The 20,000-nt window shown below is 44.7% G+C and overlaps 4 protein-coding genes across 6 annotated transcripts in view; 2 read left to right on the plus strand and 2 right to left on the minus strand.

Annotated features, from left to right (window-relative positions):
- Positions 1 to 1,747: 1,747 nt before the first annotated feature.
- tmem72 (transmembrane protein 72) lies at positions 1,748 to 5,862 on the plus strand (the record flags this gene model as incomplete). Its single annotated transcript, XM_079759069.1, has 5 exons — positions 1,748 to 1,823; positions 3,089 to 3,155; positions 4,455 to 4,526; positions 4,768 to 4,925; positions 5,363 to 5,862. 5 exons carry the CDS (start codon positions 1,748 to 1,750, stop codon positions 5,860 to 5,862), a joined length of 873 nt encoding a protein of 290 aa, XP_079615195.1.
- Positions 5,863 to 9,467: 3,605 nt separating this feature from the next.
- rassf4a (Ras association domain family member 4a) overlaps positions 9,468 to 20,000 on the plus strand; it is a 20,280-nt gene continuing 9,747 nt past the window's right edge. The window contains exons 1-4 of one of the 3 annotated variants that reach the window (XM_079758685.1): positions 9,483 to 9,567; positions 14,256 to 14,423; positions 15,176 to 15,244; positions 15,699 to 15,774. In XM_079758685.1, the coding sequence (XP_079614811.1) occupies positions 15,192 to 15,244; positions 15,699 to 15,774 (129 nt within the window). In that variant the 5' untranslated portion in view covers positions 9,483 to 9,567; positions 14,256 to 14,423; positions 15,176 to 15,191. Of the gene's footprint in view, positions 9,568 to 14,255; positions 14,424 to 15,175; positions 15,245 to 15,698; positions 15,775 to 20,000 lie in introns of all 3 variants that reach the window. The other 2 variants (XM_079758684.1, XM_079758683.1) reach the window with 2 other exon arrangements.
- On the minus strand, positions 11,338 to 13,871 carry cxcl18a.1 (chemokine (C-X-C motif) ligand 18a, duplicate 1; the record flags this gene model as incomplete). Its single annotated transcript, XM_079759033.1, is given in 6 exon segments — positions 11,338 to 12,011; positions 12,674 to 12,754; positions 12,944 to 13,073; positions 13,727 to 13,805; positions 13,808 to 13,826; positions 13,828 to 13,871. Coding segments are annotated over 6 exon segments (486 nt in total). The 3' UTR covers positions 11,338 to 11,878.
- The window catches only part of LOC307091854 (uncharacterized protein), a 1,359-nt gene continuing 1,206 nt past the window's right edge, over positions 19,848 to 20,000 (minus strand). The window contains exon 2 of the mRNA XM_079758686.1: positions 19,848 to 20,000. This exon is cut by the window's right edge and continues 753 nt beyond it. The gene's annotated coding sequence lies outside the window, so the exon portion shown is untranslated.

Below are 20,000 nucleotides of genomic sequence, written 5' to 3' on the forward strand. Positions count from 1 at the left end.
AGTGTGTGTGTGTGTGTGTGTGAGTGTGTGTGTGCATGTGTGTGTGTGTATGTGTGTATGTGTGTCTGTGTTTGTGTGTGTATGTGTGTCTGTGTGTGCGATTCAGTGTGTGTGTGGTGCCTGCTATGTACTGTATGTGTGTGTGAGATTGGGTCCTGTTCCAGACTGTAGTATGTGCTGTTGAAACAGACCTCGGCCTCAGATTAGCCGGTTTCCACCCCAACGTTGTCATGCTTCACCAGCACATGGATCTGCATGAAAGTGATGTTCTGTCTATACTATAGACAGATAATCAAGTGAATGTTCCCGGTTGGCACATTGTTTACAGACTGTAAACAAAATACCAACCGGGAACATTCACGTGCACAGCACTTTAACCAAGCAGCCGTACGGGTCACCAACTTCACATGCATGCTCCTGCCTCCATCTAATGGCCAAATAGTCGTGCAACAACGAAGGTTTGATGTATGAGTTGTTTTGGTTGGTCTCTCGCCCAGGGAGAGTCTTCAGGAACCCTTTCGCTTCACAGAGTGGAAGCAGGATGTGGTGTGACTGTGACCCACGTAACAATACAAGGGGCTCCAAATAAAGAACTTTTGAACACCCAACACCCAAACACACACACACACACACACAAAACACCATGAATTGTGCGTGTAACTGTGTCAGAATTCATAAGGGGCTCCAAATAAAGTACTTTTGAAAACCCAACACACAAACACAGACACACACACACAAACACACACACACACACACACACACACACACGCACGCACACACACATGCACACCGACACAAAACAGCATGAATTGTGCGTATAACTGTGTAGGAAAGAATTCAGTGCTTTACTAGTCACAATTCCACTCTACTGTGGTTTTATGAGAAATCTATAGCTTACACGTGTACGTGTTTTGTGTGTGGGTGTGTATTGTGTGTGTGGGTGTGAGTGCATGCACATATGCACTTCTATGAAGGTCACTGATCCTTTCTAGTGGATGTATTGTGCACGGGACTCACCTCTAATCCACAACATTCATGCACAGACGTTCACTTTTATGTTCTACTTCTTAAGCACAATTAACCCCTTTACTGTACTTCAGATAATGTGTAACCCAACCCTATTTGAACAACTTCACCATGGCCTTGGGCTCAAGGATTTTGCCTTGTGATACTGAATACGGTGTTGTTAGAATGTGTGTGTGTGTGTGTGTGTGTGTGTGTGTGTGTGTGTGTGTGTGTGTGTGTGTGTGTGTGTGTGTTTGTGTGTGTGTGTGTGTAAGCATATGTGTGTAAGCACGTGTGAGTGTGCCTTTATAAGTAAGGATACACATGTGTGTGTGTAAGCATGTGTGTATGTGTGCGTCTGTACGTGTTGTTTGTGTGTGTGCATGTAATACACATATTACCAATTTGTTTCCTAACCCTCTGTTAGGCTGATTATCGTTGTTAGGGCAACAGGGATAACCCAAGTAGTCACCAACTAGTTTGAGCTGGCCTAGCCAGGGCACACACACACCTTAGCGGACTATTATACGCCACAACACACAGTACCCTCAACTGGCTTTGGTAAACACTAGTATCTCTTCAGCCCATCATCAAACGCTATGCGGCCACAATTCTGCTGACAACCTCGTGCTTGGCGCTGGCTTCTTCTCACGGTGGCTTTGGATGCAGAACCAAGGGGAAGGATAGCCAAGGAAAATAAGACGTTCTTAAAAAGTGAGGAGAAGGTTGTGCCTGTGCCGCTATGGGCGACCCAGGGAGGGTGCGTTGGATCGTAGTGGAATGCACCTGCAGGATCTTTGGTATCGCCACAGCAACAGGTAGGACATAAAGCCCTTTATATTATACGTCGTTAAATAAGACCTAGCTAGTTTCATTTCACACCACACGCCCTTTTATGGGTGGCTTCTTAACTATGTGCTCATGAGTGTGGGTGATTACTGTTACACAAAGCAATCTTAAATAATGATGTCCCCCTCGAGCTTCTAATGTAAAGATCCCGTTCGGTAGTAACCGTCCTAGTGGTCAGGAACTCAATATCCTACCGTAGCCACACCGCACACGTTATACAGACAGCCCCCATGTAAAATAAACTGCAGATACAAAAATAACCTCCATCACTACTTACTCTGCTCTCTCTATCCAAACCCTTTTACCGAGATTCTCCAGATAGTTAGACAGGCTGAGAATGAGTACAACTTTCACAGACACAGGATCAAATAACTATTTAGCTTCCTTTAGAAGATATGGAACCCCCCCTCCCTCCCAACCCAGCCCGCTTCCATATATTCAAAGCTTTGTGTGTGTGTGTGTGTGTGTGTGTGTGTGTGTGTGTGTGTGTGTGTGTGTGTGTGTGTGTGTGTGTGTGTGTGTGTGTGTGTGTCGGCGTGTGTGCTGGTGAGTGCATGTGGTGATGCTTCAGAAGACAACATGCAGTTAATAAAATACAAGCCAATATTCAGTCTGTGTCCAAAATCGTTTCTTCTTCCTCTTACACTTTTGAAACTCCCATGAACCATTTAGGCACATTTAGATGATTCAGTATTGATCTTTCATTTCTCGTCTGTGTGTGTGTATTGTGGTAAAAAATAAAGGAAAAAATGCCCTGCACAATTGCTTCCACATGCCTTTTTACATAAATATATTCATCTTCTCTATCTTTATTTCTGAGTACGTATCTCTACAGTAGCGGATTGTATTTCACAGAGAGCGAGACAAACCCATGCACACTCACTCACCCTCCAGCTATAACTAATCAGAACAATATTATTGGTTTGTAGTTCGGGAGCGAGTTTGAAGTTTAGCTTGGCAGAGAGATTTAGGGTTCACTCTTGGTCCCACGGCTGTCCCGCACTATTTTCAATAATAGGCTACATGAAGCAGGCCGACCCTGGCTCCCTTCAGGCTCGGAGTGAACAATATTAAACAAACTCTGACACCTGCTGGTGAAAATATGCACTGACACACAAATAATAAACTAAAATCGACCTCCCTGTACGTCAAACCTATAGTATAAGTATATGAAAACCGATGGTCAAGCTATTTAAACTTGTAATCCTAAAGTAATACAAATGTGTTTTTCCAGTGTTGTGTGCAGTTGGAGTAGAAACTCTACATAAAGGAGAGTTCCACAGCCTTGGTATCTACCTGCTGTAAGTTCCCTCCTGGATATATTGATTAACGTATTGATGTGTTGATTGATGTGGGCTTTAACTGTTGATAAGAAGGACCTCAGGCCTTTTACCATTATTAGTCATCAAGCAAATGCTTTTATCCTTAGCACCTTTTAGTTGATTAAGATACAGTTAAGGGTTAGAGCGTCTTGGACTAGCCTGGCTACGGGTAGAGTCTTAACATCAGGGAGCCCAGTGCCATAGTTCCTTTCATCATGGAGTCACACTCCACTTCCTTTGCTTCGGCCAAAGCTTAGTAAAGATCTATGAAAGTATTTCCATCCACACACACTGGCCGTTGTTTGGTGGCATTCCAGCGTTTGAGATTACCAATGAACCATTTTGGCCTTTTTGGAAAGAATGTGTGGCCGAGGGACTACTGAAATACACTTAGTGCACTCCAGAGACACATTGGGACCCAGCTACTTACCCTCACATGCACACAATCACATGAAAATACACACACACACACGGTTGCACTCACACGCAGACATACGCACACACACACACACACACACACACACACACACACACACACACACACACACATTCACACAAAAACACAGGCATACTCACTTACACACTTAAAAAATAAACACAAACACACACACACACACACACACACCTGGATGATGTCAAAGGACCACCTTTAAGACCTGTAGACTTTGAAGAATGGGGAGACAGTAGTGAGATGGAGTGAGGTGGAGTTTTAAGGGGGGGGAACAGGCTTGTCTCTAAAGCTGTGTACTGTTATCTCTGTGGCACACAGCCAGAAAACACCAGAACGCCAGAGCATCTCCCTCGGACTGCATGACATGATGTTTATTCTTCTTTTATATCTTTTTTACACACACACACACACACACACACACACACACACACACACACACACACACACACACACCCATAATTGCAGGTATATTGTCCCTCATATACTTTATTTCGTGCGCACACATGCACAGGGACATAAACACACAGACACACACACACTCACAAATACACATACACATACACTAAGCTTACAGTTGCACGTCCCGATTTCTAAAATAATAAAATATTTATTGTGAAGACGCAGATGTTTATATCATGTGCGTAAAATGTGAGCTTCAAAATCCAAACGTCATATTCTCAGATATGTAAACTCATCCCAGTTCAGCAGATGCGAGGTTTTATGTGCGCAGAATGGGAAGAACGGAGGGAACTTTATAATTAGGTTGTATGTATTAAGGATCATTTCAGGTTTTATGATGGATTATCTGTATCGTTTCTTCACACCAGCGTGGCGTGTGTGGGGATGGTGCTGTTTGAGGGGGCGTATTTCCTGGATGCAATGCTGTTCATGTGTTTACCGTGAGTACACAGCCTGTCGTCATCCTCCATTAGGCGAGATACCAGTTCAGAGACACACATAATAAATCCAGGAGTATTACGAATGACAAACACACATCAGATCACCGACACAAACGAAAGATTTAACAAAAAGACGTCAATATCAGCCAACCAATCAAAAGCAATGGCCCGCCACTCGCCCAATTTGCACTCTGAGGTCCCCTTGTCTGTTTGTTTCCTGTCCCCCCACCCTGATAAGTAGCTGTCCGCCCGACTGGCGGGTGTTTGTGCTGTGGGGGAAGATGGCTGGAGTAGGGGGCTTCCACAAGTTCCTGTACTACTCCATCATGTCCTTGGTCTGCTTCCTGCACCCCGTGTTGGTTTGGCACGCGGTGATCCCAGGTACAATGACTCTGCCAGGTAACAGCCGCCAGCGCCCCGTCGCCTTGCCGCCAGATGCTGTCGGGCTTGGCCTGGTGTTACCGGTTCCGGAACGGAACGGTTCAGTATGAGATAAGTTAAGGTTGTAGGCTGCTTTATTGGTACAGGACAGCAGGCATTTATGAAAGGACACGAAACATTGGTTGTACACCGGACACAGCAACAATTATTTTCAACACACACGTTTTCAATTTTAAAATTGATTGCTAAAAAATAGTATTGTAGTATCATGTGTTAGTAGGCAGTAAATAGGTAATGTGAACTACATTTACATTTTGATTTTTTTTTTAAAACAACGAATATAAACAAAAATATTTATATCTAGACAGTGAGAAAAGTAGAAATGTAGTTGTAGACACAAAAGACAAACAGTGCCCCAGAACTCTTTATCTTCTGGTTTATTTTCTGCCCTCCAGGAACAATGCTGCTGGTGACGGCGTGCTTCAACTTCCTGCTCGCTAAGAAGCCCCGAGCGGGGGCCCCCAAGGGACTCCAGGAAGGCTACCAGGAGCCGGGGCCCCCCCCGGCTGGTGGAGCGGACACGGGGAAACCCCAGAGCATCTTCTCCTCCTCCTCCTCCTCCTCCTCCTCCTCCTCCTCCTTCGTCCACATGGGGAAAGGCTGGCGGGGGGGAGGGGAAGGGAGGAGTCTGGCTGGCGTGGCTGAGGGGAGGGTCTCAGCTCTGGGGGAGGGAGAGGAGGGCTCAGCCCAGGTCATGCTGGATCCGGAGCCCACAAAGGAGGGAGGCAGTGGGAGGAGGTGCAGGGGGTGGAGCTGGGGTTGGGGCAGCTGGAGGGGACGGAGACAGGTGTGTTCTACAGGTAGAGGGGCTCCCGTGGAGAGAGAGATGGAGGAGATGGAGAGATACGGAGAGAGAGAGACCACGTCCGACACGGCCCCCATGATCCCGGACTGAGATGGGGGTCTAGCCCCGGGCTCCCGACCGGACCCGTTTGCAATGTGTGAAGATATTCCCATCATGGCTATGAAACCCTGTGTTGTTCTTCTTGTGCTTGATCCCGGATTGGCAAAGAGAAACAAGCGCCTCTGGTAATTACATAGGAAGTCTGGATGCTTCTGGATTTACATATCAACATATCAACCTATTTTTCCCAAATGCTATTTCCATAATATTGTTTATTATTTGTTACTTTAAAATGTGTTGGTTGAAAGTAATGTTTGTTGTGTCCAATGTAAAATAAATTTAAAAATAAAATAAATTGTTTTTAGTAAAAGATTTGGCCAAAAAAAAACACAATAAACAAAACAACAGCATATGGCTCACACGTGTAGGGATTTATGAAATGGCTTGTTTAGTAATGGCAAAGCGACTGCTAAACCCAAACACCACGGCCAAGCCACTTGAAGCAGCATCCATAATTCATGAGGTGATAAATCAGGTAATACATTACATTCTGAAGCCTGAACGGAGACTCCCAGTGTAGTTTACTCTGAGTGTGTACAGAACTGTACAGAGCAGACGCTTGTGTCTCCCGGCACACAAGGGCCATCCAGTCTGTGTGTGTTAGCATTAGTGTGTGTGCGTGTGTGCCTGTGTGTGTGTTGTGTTTGTCATGTGATGTGGGGTGGTGTCCATGGTGACCAAGCTCTGTTTTGTTGTGTTAATAACAAAGTGCTCCCATTGGACCAGTGTGGCAAGACACCCCTCCTCAACCCATAGTGAATACAATAGTATAGGGTTAGCGTAACATACATTATAGTATAGTATAATATAGTATAGCATAGTAAAGTATAGTATAGGGTTAACGTAACATACATTATAGTATAGTATAATATAGTATAGCATAGTATAGTATAGGGTTAACGTATCATACATTATAGTATAGTATAATATAGTATAGCATAGTATAGTATAGTAAAGTGTTAACGTAACATACATTATAGTATAGTATAATATAGTATAGCATAGTATAGTATAGTAAAGTGTTAACGTAACATACATTATAGTATAGTATAATATAGTATAGCATAGTAAATTATAGTATAGGGTTAACGTAACATACATTATAGTATAGTATAATATAGTATAGCATAGTATAGTATAGGGTTAACGTATCATACATTATAGTATAGTATAATATAGTATAGCATAGCATAGCATGGTAAAGTATAGCATAGCATAATATAGAATCAATCACACTATGGTAGGCATAGTATGGAATGTTATGTTAAGGAATTGTATAGTATAGCAAAGAAAGAACAGTATATTATCGTAATATAATATTTCAAATTACACTACTGTATAGTACATTATAATGGTACGGCCCAGGAAAGTATTTATAGTATGGTTTGGTATGGTATAGCATAGTAGGGTTACAGTATAGCATAGTAAAGTAGCCTTCAGCAGAGTTTAGTGTAGTATGGAGTACACATTCAGGAACATGCATGGATGAATGAGGAAGGAAATGACTCACTACCTACTCAGTAACAATGCAAGTGTAGCGTGTTTAACATCGTCGTACCATTTTGACCAATATTTTTACACCGTGAAACATGAAACAATAATTTATGTTCATGTTTGGGTGGTTTGCCTGATTTACACATCACACACCACCGAGGATATCCCTCCCTGTAGTTCAGAGGTTCCCTCGTTCGGCTGGATATCCAGTCCTGCTGCGTTTATTACAAATGAACCCCAGTCAGACACTCACAGACAGGATGTTCATTGTGCACTCGAGTGTTGAGCCGAGGAGTTATGATATCGTAGCGCTGTGGCACTAGGAGATGATCTCTCTCTCTCTCTCTCTCTGTCTCTCTCTCTCTCTCTCTCTCTCTCTCTCTCTCTCTGTCTCTCTCTCTCTCTCTCTTTCCAAGTATCAAAGGAAAACAGAATCAATAAGTGTTGAAAATCCTATTCATCAAACAGCATGATACTGAGGCGTTTGTGCGAAAACACACACGCACACACACACACACACACGCACACACACACACACACACACACACACACACACAAAAACAAGCACACACACACACACAAACACACAGACACACACACACACACACACAGACAGACATACACACAGACACAAATGCACATAATCAAACACATTGGTAAATTGTTTGTATACACACAAACACATATTTAACTCCATGAGTAACAATAATATATGATACAATTACAAATCATTCTTTAATTCTATTATAACACTATAGGGGATTGTAGATATTCAATGTGTTTTTGGCCCAAAGTCCACATATGTGCGTGCAGTCCGGAGGGAGACAGAGTGCTGGTGCTTTATGAGGCAAACAGGGGGTCTCTTTGTTCACCCAGTGCCCAGGAGGAGGCTCCAGCCCTGGGCACCATTGTGTTTCACTCTCAGCCAGGAGCCACAGAACCAGCCGCCTGACCTAGTAACACACTCTGTTTATACAGACTACAGAGGAGAGGAGAGGAGAGGAGAGGAGAGGAGAGGAGAGGAGAGGAGAGGAGAGGAGAGGAGATGAGAGGAGATGAGAGGAGAAGACAGGAGAGGACAGGACAGGAGAGGAGAGGAGAGGAGAGGAGAGGAGAGGAGAGGAGAGGGGAGGAGAGGAGAGGAGAGGAGTGGAGAGGAGATGAGAGGAGAGGAGAAGACAGGAGAGGAGAGGAGAGGAGAGGGGAGAAGAGGAGAGGAGAGGAGAAGACAGGAGAGGAGAGGAGAGGAGAGGGGAGAAGAGGAGAGGAGAGTAGAGGAGAGGAGAGAGGAACAAGAGAAGAGAGAGGAGAAGAGATGAGAGAAAAGGATAGCAAAGGAATGCAGATTAAAAGGGGGAAATAGGAGATTACAGTGGAGCAAAGAGAGGAGTGATAAGGAAAAAGTAGGAAAACAGGAAATGACTGGAGAAGAGGAAAAGAGAGGAGAGGAAGGGAGAGGAGAGGAGAGGAGAGAATAGGTGGGGAAGCAGGAAGTTCTTCCACAGCTGGAACTTCCTGTGAAGGCTGTATGTAACATCATTAACTCCTACTGGTTGGAGCAGAATAGGGGACTACTTCCTAAAGCTACTAGCCTGGATGCAAGATTCAAGTAAAAACAGGAAGCGAGAGAAATAAATCCTAATATAGGTCAAAGGAACTTCCGCTTTTTCCAGACATTCTGCATTAAACTGGGGAAATAACATGTTAAATTAAAGTGAAAAGTTAAGTTAAGTTAAAAAACAGAACAATAAGTTCTGTTTTTGAGCGATAAACAGATACATTTTAGTCTTGAATGTAGACTTATGACCAAAATAAATACATATCGAGGTTTAATGATCTATATCTTTCAAGCTACAAAACACAAAAGTAGGCCGAATATTAGTTTCAGTTTATTTTGTGACTCAATGACAGTTTTCGTCATTTAAATTAGAAGTAACATTGGTTTTAAATTAAAAGATATTCTGCACAGCGTAATGAACCTGAGGTATGTAGTCCTGCTGGCTGGCAAGATATGTCCCGCCTACACTGCAGGGATTGGCTCAGTCTTATCAGTGTAGCTTTCTGTTGGCCTATTTTAGTGTCATTCAACCTGTCTCTTTGATAACGCATCGAGGTGTAGAATGTGTCGATAGACGCGATACAGCGCGGCTGTACGGATGCGTGCGTGGATTTAAACAAGGAAAGGAAAAGCACCGGGTTATGGTAAGCTACTTTATTACTGTATGAAGTGTACTGATTAGGCTATCTGTATTTCAGACCGGACAACACATATGTTAGATAGCCCACTTCCTTTAGGAATATTTCATATCGGGTTCGTGTGTCGTTTTAAAAATGGTAAAATAATGCCTCTTTTCTGATTCAATGTCAAAACAATTCGTTTTGTTTACTTTAAAACGGCGCATATGGTACCTGAGAATTTCTCATATTGATGAATACGGAATTCAATTTTAAAGTTGCCATCATTCACTACTCCCTCGTGTCCCTACATAGTCGAGAGAGTTGCATTTACGAATCCTAAATAGCTCAACAACGTTTATCTTTCAAACATAAGCTTTATAGTATGGGTGGGTATGTCCGACCCGCCTACGGGAAGGTTCAGAACTGGCGAGTGAATGCTTGTTTACGGCTGTATCTGTAGAGCAGGGCGCTAATTGGCTAGGCTGCCAGGCTGCTGACCCTTTGTCCATTTAGGGAGCCTCGCTGGGCCCCTGAGAAGCCTTAAACCGTAGCGGCTATTCCTTCTCTGTAGCCACGTAAATCAGTTGAATAAGCCGTAGCCTAATGATGTTGACATTTCTGTTAACTTTGGGGTAGGCCTTTTTCTAAATATGAATTCATATTAACGTATTCATATATATGTGATTCACCTCTTATTAGCCTAATCTTCGCCCCCATTCTCCATCCATTGTCGAGTAGTATCTTCATTGTTACTTGACGGAAGGTAACGATACTATATGCTTAGTAATTTGCTACACTCACACAATTAGCTACAAATTGTATATGCTTTCACTGATCAGTAGCTGATAATTGGATTAAGGGGAGTTGGGAAGCAATCTTTTTAGAAACGTCTTGACCCTTCTTCTAGGGGCTGTAAGTACCGGTTTACTCACTAGATGGCAGTATCGTTGCACTTACAACCAAGTGTTGGGAGGTTCTATTTATAAGCCATTTAGGGTTTTGTCTAGCAGGGTAAGGGGTGTCAAATGCATTATATTATTGCTCATATTGTCACCAGATGATTCCTGTTATTCATGTTATTAGTCTACATGCCAAAAAACGGGTTCTCAACGTGCTATATTGAACCTCTGCAAGCACATAATATTTGTCGTTTTTTAATTGGAATAAGAAAAGGAATTTAATAAATTGAATACATTTTATATTGAAATTCCAAAGCATGCTTTTGCTTGGATGGTGTTCTCTCAGGGATTTTCTGGTTTGCCCTGAACAGTAAGGACATTGTTGGGCAGTTTGCTTTCACATTCGATTTGATATTACATAACAATGTGCCCTCTTGCATATTTTGAAAGGTTTTGGGATCAGAACATAGGAAAACCAAAAACCAATTTAAAGAGTGGAAAAAGCGTGCGTATGTGTGTAGCTTGGTTTTGGTCCATCATGGTTGTGCGTGTGTGTGTGTGTGTGTGTGTGTGTGTGTGTGTGTGTGTGTGTGTGTGTTCCCATGGCATGTTGAGCTATTTCCTGTATATCTATTAATCCAAGATGTCTTCTACGTGATTTATTGGAAATGTCTTCCTTCTCAGAGCACACACACACGCATACAAAAGCTTCTGCATGTCTGAATTATTGGGTGGAGGCATGCCTTAAAACAATAAATAAGTGCACAAGGTGTGTTACCTTACGGGGAACACGATAACAGACACAGAATGATTAATCAAAAATGTGTTTTTGTTTGCTTGCTCTTTTCCATCCCAATAAGAATTTAATCAAATTATTTTCTTACAATCTCGGTGATAAAGGCAAGTGTTTATTAGTCATAAAAAAAACATAAGACATAGAATACTTCCATTAGAATTTTGTATAAAAAATAAATATGAAGAAACAATGTCCTCTCCATTCGGCGTCACTTGTACACAGCTCGTTCAACGAACCCTCCTCGAACCTTTACATTAACATTGTTTTCACGAAAATAAATGAGAATCTCCTCAATACAAAACTCTACGCACACCTCCAGGGCTTAGTGATAACGATCAAAGATTTCTGAAATAAAACCGTAAGGGTGATTAAAAAAGAATGGAACAAAGACAGTTGTAGATTTAGCCTTCCCACAAGAGGGAAACACCGGTTGCCTAACATGTGACAACAAGTCAGATGTTTGGACGCTGGTGAAGCTGTTATGGACCAGCGCTTGAACGGCAAGACAATAAGCAGTCTGTCAGTCAGGCTCCCTTAAGAGGCCTCTGAAGTGGGTCCATCCTGTCTGCCTGGAAGGGGTCCACCGTGGGAACACTGGTCTGTGTGTCTTTAGCCGGTCACATCTCTCTGCAGCGCCTCTTTAAGAGGAGGCCGGGGAGGACCTCGGGGGCCTGTTGTGGCCCCCCGTGCCCTGCGGTGAGGGCCGGTGCAGGAGCCCTCTCCTCCTCTTCCTCCTCAGACAGTTGCTCACTTTGCGATTCAGTTTGATCGACCTGGAAGAGGAGACGGAAACATGACGATGAGGAGGATGATGATGAGGATACTGCCCATCCCAGACCAGCAGAAGAGGGTACACGTTACAATAAGACCCCAGCATAAGGGGTCAGGGTTAGGGGTAGTAATAAATAATTACCTTACTTCACAAGAACCCTGTAACTAATTCATTACAAAACCGTAAGTTAACTTAACCGTAAGTTAACTTACTTAACTTGATAGTTAACTGATAGCTTATCACTGCAATGGCTAATGTTAATGAACGGTTAATTAATGTAGCCTTATTGTAAAGTGTTACCCCATAAAATAACCAGCTTTCTGTTTAGACAGCAATATAAACCCCCTCAACCAATAAGCTCTTGAACTTCTCTCTCATGGTGGTTCCAATGGTCAAAGGTCCAACACACCAGACACTGTCACTGCCGGCCACACACTCTCAGCAGGCTATATCATGATTGTTTTTATTCATTCGAAGTGTCCAGAGTGGTACACACTTATCTCAAAAGATTGTAAGTTGTATGGGCAGAGATCTTGACTGACTGGCCAGGTGATAGATAAACTGTCGATGAAAAGGTGCAGACAATAACAGCGTCTGGTCTACGCTGCCAGCAGGGGGCCCTTAGCGCTCGTCACTAGACGGTGGACCGTCTCGCCCCCTCACCTTCTCCAGCAGTGCGTCAGGTGCATCCCCAGGGGGGCGCTGGGATTCACACACACCTGCTGACCGTTCTTCAGGACCACTCTGAAATACACACGCACACACGCCCGTTTTGAACCATTGCTTTGGGGCGCAACCGCAAGCAGCTTGGAAATATGAAAAAATGCCAGCCCTGTGCTTGGGCGTTTGCCTGTGCTTGCGTGTGTCAGTGTGTGTTAGTGTGTGTTAGTGTGTGTGTTTGTTCTCTTTTGTTGACTGAGATCCAGAACTTACATGACTGTTACTCGGTCACAGCTGGGGTTTTTGGGGATGATGGTGAGGCCTTTCAGGATCCCCTGGACCCTATTCCTGGTCACAGGACACACACACCTTCCTGGGATATATGTGCTTTCTGTCTCTCGTACTGCAGGCACACGCACACATACACACGCACACACACACACACACACACACACACACACACACAGACAGACAGACAGACAGACAGACAGACAGACAGACAGACAGACAGACAGACACACATAGAGGAGGACAGGAGAGGGTCAATCAATAATGTTAATCTAAACTAAATTGATTATTGTATTTTCCAAGGCCCACTTCCCATAGTCCTTGATTAGGACAAAAAGGTACTCTAGTGCAGGGATACACATGCTGATTACCATTTTTGAGATTGTTACTGCACATTCCCGTCTGTGATCAAACATTGTTGTAGCTCATCATCAATCCTGGCTTCACTGAATCATACAAATAACGTGTACCTATTGTACCTATTCTCCCTCAGAGCAATTTGTGAATGTGCTACCACGAATGTTAACATAACATAGCTGCGATATCGCACCGTCGTCTATAAGTTGATGTACTGTTCGGTACATCTGAAAAACAAAGTAATTTGACTTATTCATTTGGAACGGGCGTTTTATTCATGCCGGTAGAGAAAGGTACTTTGATCACAGGCTGTAATTGTACATCATTTAAGTTACAATCCTGCATAAATATCAAAAAAAAAAAATAATAATCGAGGAGAAAGTGAACCACAGGGTAATAAATCCACCTTACCGGAGATGAGTGTACAGCAGAAGCTGAGCACGGCGAGCCCACAGAGCGACTGCAGAGAGCACTTCATGCTGGAGCTGATCTGTCACCGCTTTCCCTCTCTGGGACGCATGGTGTTGTTATATAGTAAGGCTCCTCCCACGCCCATATTCAATCTCTCTCTCTCTCTCTCTCTCTCTCTCTCTCTCTCTCTCTCTCTCTCTCTCTCACATACACACGCACACAAACTGCTCTGGGCTTTCCGTAACCAGGAAACCCCCATGTCGCTGCACTCTCCTTTTAGTCAGGAATTTTCCCCTTTAACGTTTGGTGACTACTGGTGTTTATATAATGTATATTTACACGATCACATATTTATGAGTTAACAGAACTGTTTAATCGCTGCGGATGGACCTGTTTTCGTTTTCTGTTCTGTCTTCATTATACTCTGCATGACATTATTCAAAATTGAACATCTTATTAACATCATGCATTGGACGTGAGTGTGTTCAACATGAGTGTAATTGAGTTAGCGTCCTGTTTTTTCCTTCAGGGGTTAATTGTTCCCACAGTGTCATTTGAGGCTGTGCCCCAACCTGCAGCCCCTGGCTCAGCCTCTTGGCTCTCGACAGGATCATGTGATTTACCTGAAATCATCGGCTCTGCTCCATGTAGTCCCTGACGTTTGCAAACCACCAGCTTTTGAGGTTATTCTCTCGAGGTTATTGATTATATACTATTGCTTTTAAGGTAATCTTCTCTGTTGCCTTTTCAGTTTATATTATTTATAGATAATGTATTATTATTATCCACTTGAATTATCTGATTTCAAATTAAAGTTTGTTTTTACTTCAGATGTCAATAACAAGGACAAATGTTGAAGGCAACAGACCTACGATTTCAAATTTGCCATTGTGAATTCCTGCTTCTTACCTAGAAAAAAAGTACATTGAAAACAATACAATGAAATATGTGAATACAAACTAAACAACCAGGAATAAGGTTTACTCAGTCCATTTCGCTTCAGTGTTATAATCGTATATTTGGATGTACAGTGCCATGCCTTATGCGAGTGCACCTGCCTACCTAGGTTGATTAGTCATGAGTCATTTTTCTTGGCTCCTAAAAGCTAAGGATAGCAGTGAAGGTAGAGTCAACAATGCATTCAAAATTCTTCCACTCGACATAAAAGTTGGAACATTTCAGGCAAAAATGCCTATCTTTTAACGAGAAACAACTTTGAAACCGCAGATACGATCCAGTCACATTTATTCCGCCATAAATGAACACTGTTTGAAGTGTATTCAACATATTTGGTCAGCATGCTCCAACATGTAGTGGTTAGTGGTTTGTCTCATTACACATTTTGAACCGCGTGGATTCATGAATGTGATTAACGTGTGTGAATCACCTGCCTGGGTGTCTGCTGTACCCAACTAACCAGCAGGTCTGATTCCTGCGTGTGTTCTGCAGCTCTGCTCACATCACAATGGGCGAGGGACAGACCTACGTGAAGCTGAGCGCCGAGAAGCACATCCCCAGGTAGGCCTGCTCTCGTTATGCCGCCGGCCAGCCCCTCCTACTGACACAAAAGCTGCGCTTGTTCCTGCAGCACCGCGTTGTGTTACGATGGGAAGCGGGATCGTTATGAGGTGGCTTTAACAGACAGGAGCCGGATTCCCTCCAGTCTTTACCTATACGCATTGCAGCAAGCGAATAATAAGTGTTTCACTTCTGATGCCAGCTGTGGTTTTTCTAATTTGAAATATCTTACCAAGTCTTAATTCACGGTATCATTTCTGATATATTGAGAGTGGTTTGGACTCATTTCAATAAAATAATGTCATTGCAATTTGACACAACTATACAATTAAGTGTTATTTAACAATGATTCTGGTTTCCAACTGAGACTCAGACACCCCCATGGCATTGGGTCCCCCCCACCCCCCTTGGAACCCGTGTCTCCATGGTAACAGGTCCTTCCTATCCCTCACAGATCTGACGTCTTCTCGCTGCTCAGGACCTATAACTGTTACCACGAGGGCAAGAACTTCCAGCTCAGAGCCCTGGAGGTAATGTAAATGGACTGCAATCATACAGCACCTTTTTAACCACTGGCCACTCAAAGCACTTTACAATATTGCCTCACATTCACCCATTCACACCGACGGCGGAGTCAGCCCTGCAAGGCGACAGCCAGCTGGTCGGGAGCAGTCAGGGCGAGGCGTCTCGCTCAGGGTCACCTCGACACTCGGCTAGGAGGAGCCGGGGTTCAAACTAGCAACATTCAGGATAACATCCAGCCAACCCGCGCTCCCTCCCGAGCTACTGCCGCCCTAATGGAGTGATAATGCTCAGACTGTATTCCATTGGCATCCAGAGGAAACGGTCCAAGGAGGTGTTGCTGTAGACTTCAGGCATAGCTGTAGATCAGACTGGCATTACCGGATTAACGACAATCGGTACACGTCACATGGGGAATAAACTACCAAAACCAGTTTTATGGCTTGGTTTACAGAGACTCTTTGGACGGTGGACGTGTTTGTACACTAAGTACACACACACACACACGTGTTGACACACATGTGGCTATAGTCTGTGAGCACAGACTTTACGATTCTGGCTCGAGTTCCCAAGATGCAATGTGGTTCCTAAACCGCAGGAACCTCTGCGCTACGTACAGGAATAGAGGAAGGGTGACATGGCCTATGGTCGAATGCCTTGCAAAGCAGTTGTACGGTAAATGTTTTGCTGTTGTGGGATTAACATCAGGGGACTGTGCAGGAGTGAGATAGTTAGTGCGATAGGTATTTTGTGGTTCTTGTGGCTGGGAGTTCCCCCACAGGACTGTGTGGTGGTGGCCCCTATCAAGGGTCCACTGTGTGTGTTTGTGTGTGTTTTTGTGTGTGTGTGTGTGTGTGTGTGTGTGTGTGTGTGTGTGTGTGTATGTGCTTGTGTGTATGTGCCTGTTTGTGGGCCTGTGTATGTGTGTGTCTATGTTTGTGTGTGTGTGTGTGTGTGTGTGTGTGTGTGTGTGTGTGTGTGTGTGTGTCAGCGCATTCCTCGACCATATACAGTAGGCATTAGGGTATGAAGTATGTCTGGGAGTTTTCGGAGGGACGAGAGAGACAAGCAAGACTGGTCAGAGGGGTCAGACATAAGATGACAACACATTTGCCCAAGTATCTTCTCTCTCTCTCACACACACACACACACACACATACCCAAACACAAGCACGCACACACAAACACTCACACAGGCGTAAACACACACGCACCAAAACACCAAAACACACACACACACACACACACACACACACACACACACACACACACACACACACACACATACACGCACACACACACATACACACATACACACACACACACACTGCAGGTTGCAGAGTGATTTGTATGCAGCTTGTGTGCCCATTGAAGATGATTTCACATACCAGGTTTTTGAATGAACACACATTTGTGCTACCACCATTGTTTGTGCTGTGTAGCAACTTGCAACCTCAAAGACAACTCCCTCGGGCCTGTGATGACCAGTAGTGTAATCAGTGTATCAGGAGCATTGCTTCAGCGTTTCAACCCTGGGAGAAGATGCAAGGGGAAACAAATATAGTTAAATTCTTTTTTTTTTAAGACCTGAAAGAGAACAATATTTTGTTCAACCTATGTGTGAACAAAGTGCGTTTATGTGTGTTTGTTTTAGGTGTGTGTGGGTCTACAGTTTCCTCTTGGCAAGATGTGTAATACAGTGAAAGGTGAAACACTTTCGGTTTTCAAACTCTGTCTCTCTCCCTCCCCCCCCTTCCCCCAATATGTGTCTCCGCACCGTTGTACTAACCCAACAACAATGTTGGTGTGTTATTCTACACAACTCCCGGGCCAGCCCTAGTTAATTATTCTGGACATGCCAATGCTGCACATCATCCGGTGCTTTTCCTCTACTGTCTCTCAGAGGGAGGGAGTTAAGGGGAGAGGGAGGGAGACGAGGGGAGAGGGAGGGAGACGAGGGGAGAGGGAGGGAGACGAGGGGAGAGGGAGGGAGGTGAGGGGAGAGGGAGGGAGTTAAGGGGAGAGGGAGGGAGTTAAGGGGAGAGGGAGGGAGTTAAGGGGAGAGGGAGGGAGGTGAGGGGAGAGGGAGGGAGACGAGGGGAGAGGGAGGGAGGTGAGGGGAGAGGGAGGGAGGTGAGGGGAGAGGGAGGGAGGTGAGGGGAGAGGGAGGGAGTTAAGGGGAGAGGGAGGGAGACGAGGGGAGAGGGAGGGAGTTAAGGGGAGAGGGAGGGAGGTGAGGGGAGAGGGAGGGAGTTAAGGGGAGAGGGAGGGAGACGAGGGGAGAGGGAGGGAGGTGAGGGGAGAGGGAGGGAGTTAAGGGGAGAGGGAGGGAGGTGAGGGGAGAGGGAGGGAGACGAGGGGAGAGGGAGGGAGGTGAGGGGAGAGGGAGGGAGGTGAGGGGAGAGGGAGGGAGTTAAGGGGAGAGGGAGGGAGGTGAGGGGAGAGGGAGGGAGGTGAGGGGAGAGGGAGGGAGACGAGGGGAGAGGGAGGGAGGTGAGGGGAGAGGGAGGGAGGTGAGGGGAGAGGGAGGGAGGTGAGGGGAGAGGGAGGGAGTTAAGGGGAGAGGGAGGGAGGTGAGGGGAGAGGGAGGGAGTTAAGGGGAGAGGGAGGGAGACGAGGGGAGAGGGAGGGAGTTAAGGGGAGAGGGAGGGAGGTGAGGGGAGAGGGAGGGAGTTAAGGGGAGAGGGAGGGAGACGAGGGGAGAGGGAGGGAGGTGAGGGGAGAGGGAGGGAGTTAAGGGGAGAGGGAGGGAGGTGAGGGGAGAGGGAGGGAGACGAGGGGAGAGGGAGGGAGGTGAGGGGAGAGGGAGGGAGGTGAGGGGAGAGGGAGGGAGTTAAGGGGAGAGGGAGGGAGGTGAGGGGAGAGGGAGGGAGACGAGGGGAGAGGGAGGGAAGTGGATGAGGGAGGGAGGGAGGTCACACCACCGACAGTCCTCCTCATCTTACCTACACCTTACCTATCCTGTCTCTGGGAGGGAGGGATTTGAGGGGGAGGGAGGGAGAGAGGGAGGGAGAGATGGAAATAGGGAGATCAGGATGGTGGAGATACAGGTGGAGGGTTCATCCTAAACAAGGCTCAGTTGGGTCTCTGCCGGTCTTGCTGGTGTTAGTTATATATACGATCTGTGATTACCTTGATTAAATTTCCCTGTTTAAGTGCTACCCTGTGCCCCAGCATTCTCTAGTGGTGGATATAAGATGTTGGTCGGGGAAACACTGCCGAGACTTGAGGTCCCCCTTGAGGTTATACTTCATACTGTAAGGTCTCAAGTATCCAATGTCTGACGATGTGCACAGTTTATTGACTCATAGAATGTCAATCCAGATATTTGTCAATATAAGCAAAAAACTTAGCACAGACACAGATATCTGTAATAATCTATGTTTGAGAATGGGATCAATGTCCAGTTACTGTCAGAACAAGTGAATGAGATCACTGTCCAGATACTGTCAGAATGATTGAATGAGCTCAATGTGTAGTTACTGTGTGAATGGGTGTATGAGATCAATGTCTGAGTGAGCATTCACCCAGACATTCATCTGATCACTCAAAATTTAAATTTCAAATTTGTACTTACTGTGTGAATGAGTGAATGCTATCAATGTCTGAGCAAGTGTCTGATGAAGTTACTGTGTGAATGAAATCATTTATTTAATGTTTGTCATAAGTGGTCACATTGAAAAAATCTTGTTTTTGGTGTATATTTTAGGCCAGTATGATATGCAGGTATCGAGATCTATGTATTTAAAGTTAGCTTCCATCCACTTCAATGTGGTAGGTCATGGGAGGTAACTGCAGATTATCATCAACAACGTTATATCATGGGATTATTATGAGAAGAAGTCAGGTGTTGAGGTATGATAGACATGGTATGTGGTGTTCTGACACTTGGGATGTCCTGGGAACTGGAAATTGGAAGTGACTCATTTGTCATTTCTGTAGTACATGTTGGGACAAGTATTGCTGTGTTGGAGTGATGAATGAACGATTTGGTAACGTGAGGTTGTTATCGGAGATAAATCATACCTTCTAGACTTGTTTAGTAGATTGATTAAATCAAGCTTGAGCAGAGTCAAATACGTTGGGATTTTTCCAGAAATATTGGTTTTGGAAATAATTGTATATATTGTTGCGCAAATAAAACGCGTCCTAGTGGTAATTTGAAAATGTGCAGATTATGTTTTAGAAATTGTTGAAACCTGTAAAAGGCAACCACTAGATGGCGGTAACGTGC

This window comes from Pollachius pollachius (genome assembly GCF_949987615.1).
Source record: "Pollachius pollachius genome assembly, chromosome: 2".
Classification (NCBI taxonomy): domain Eukaryota; kingdom Metazoa; phylum Chordata; class Actinopteri; order Gadiformes; family Gadidae; genus Pollachius; species Pollachius pollachius.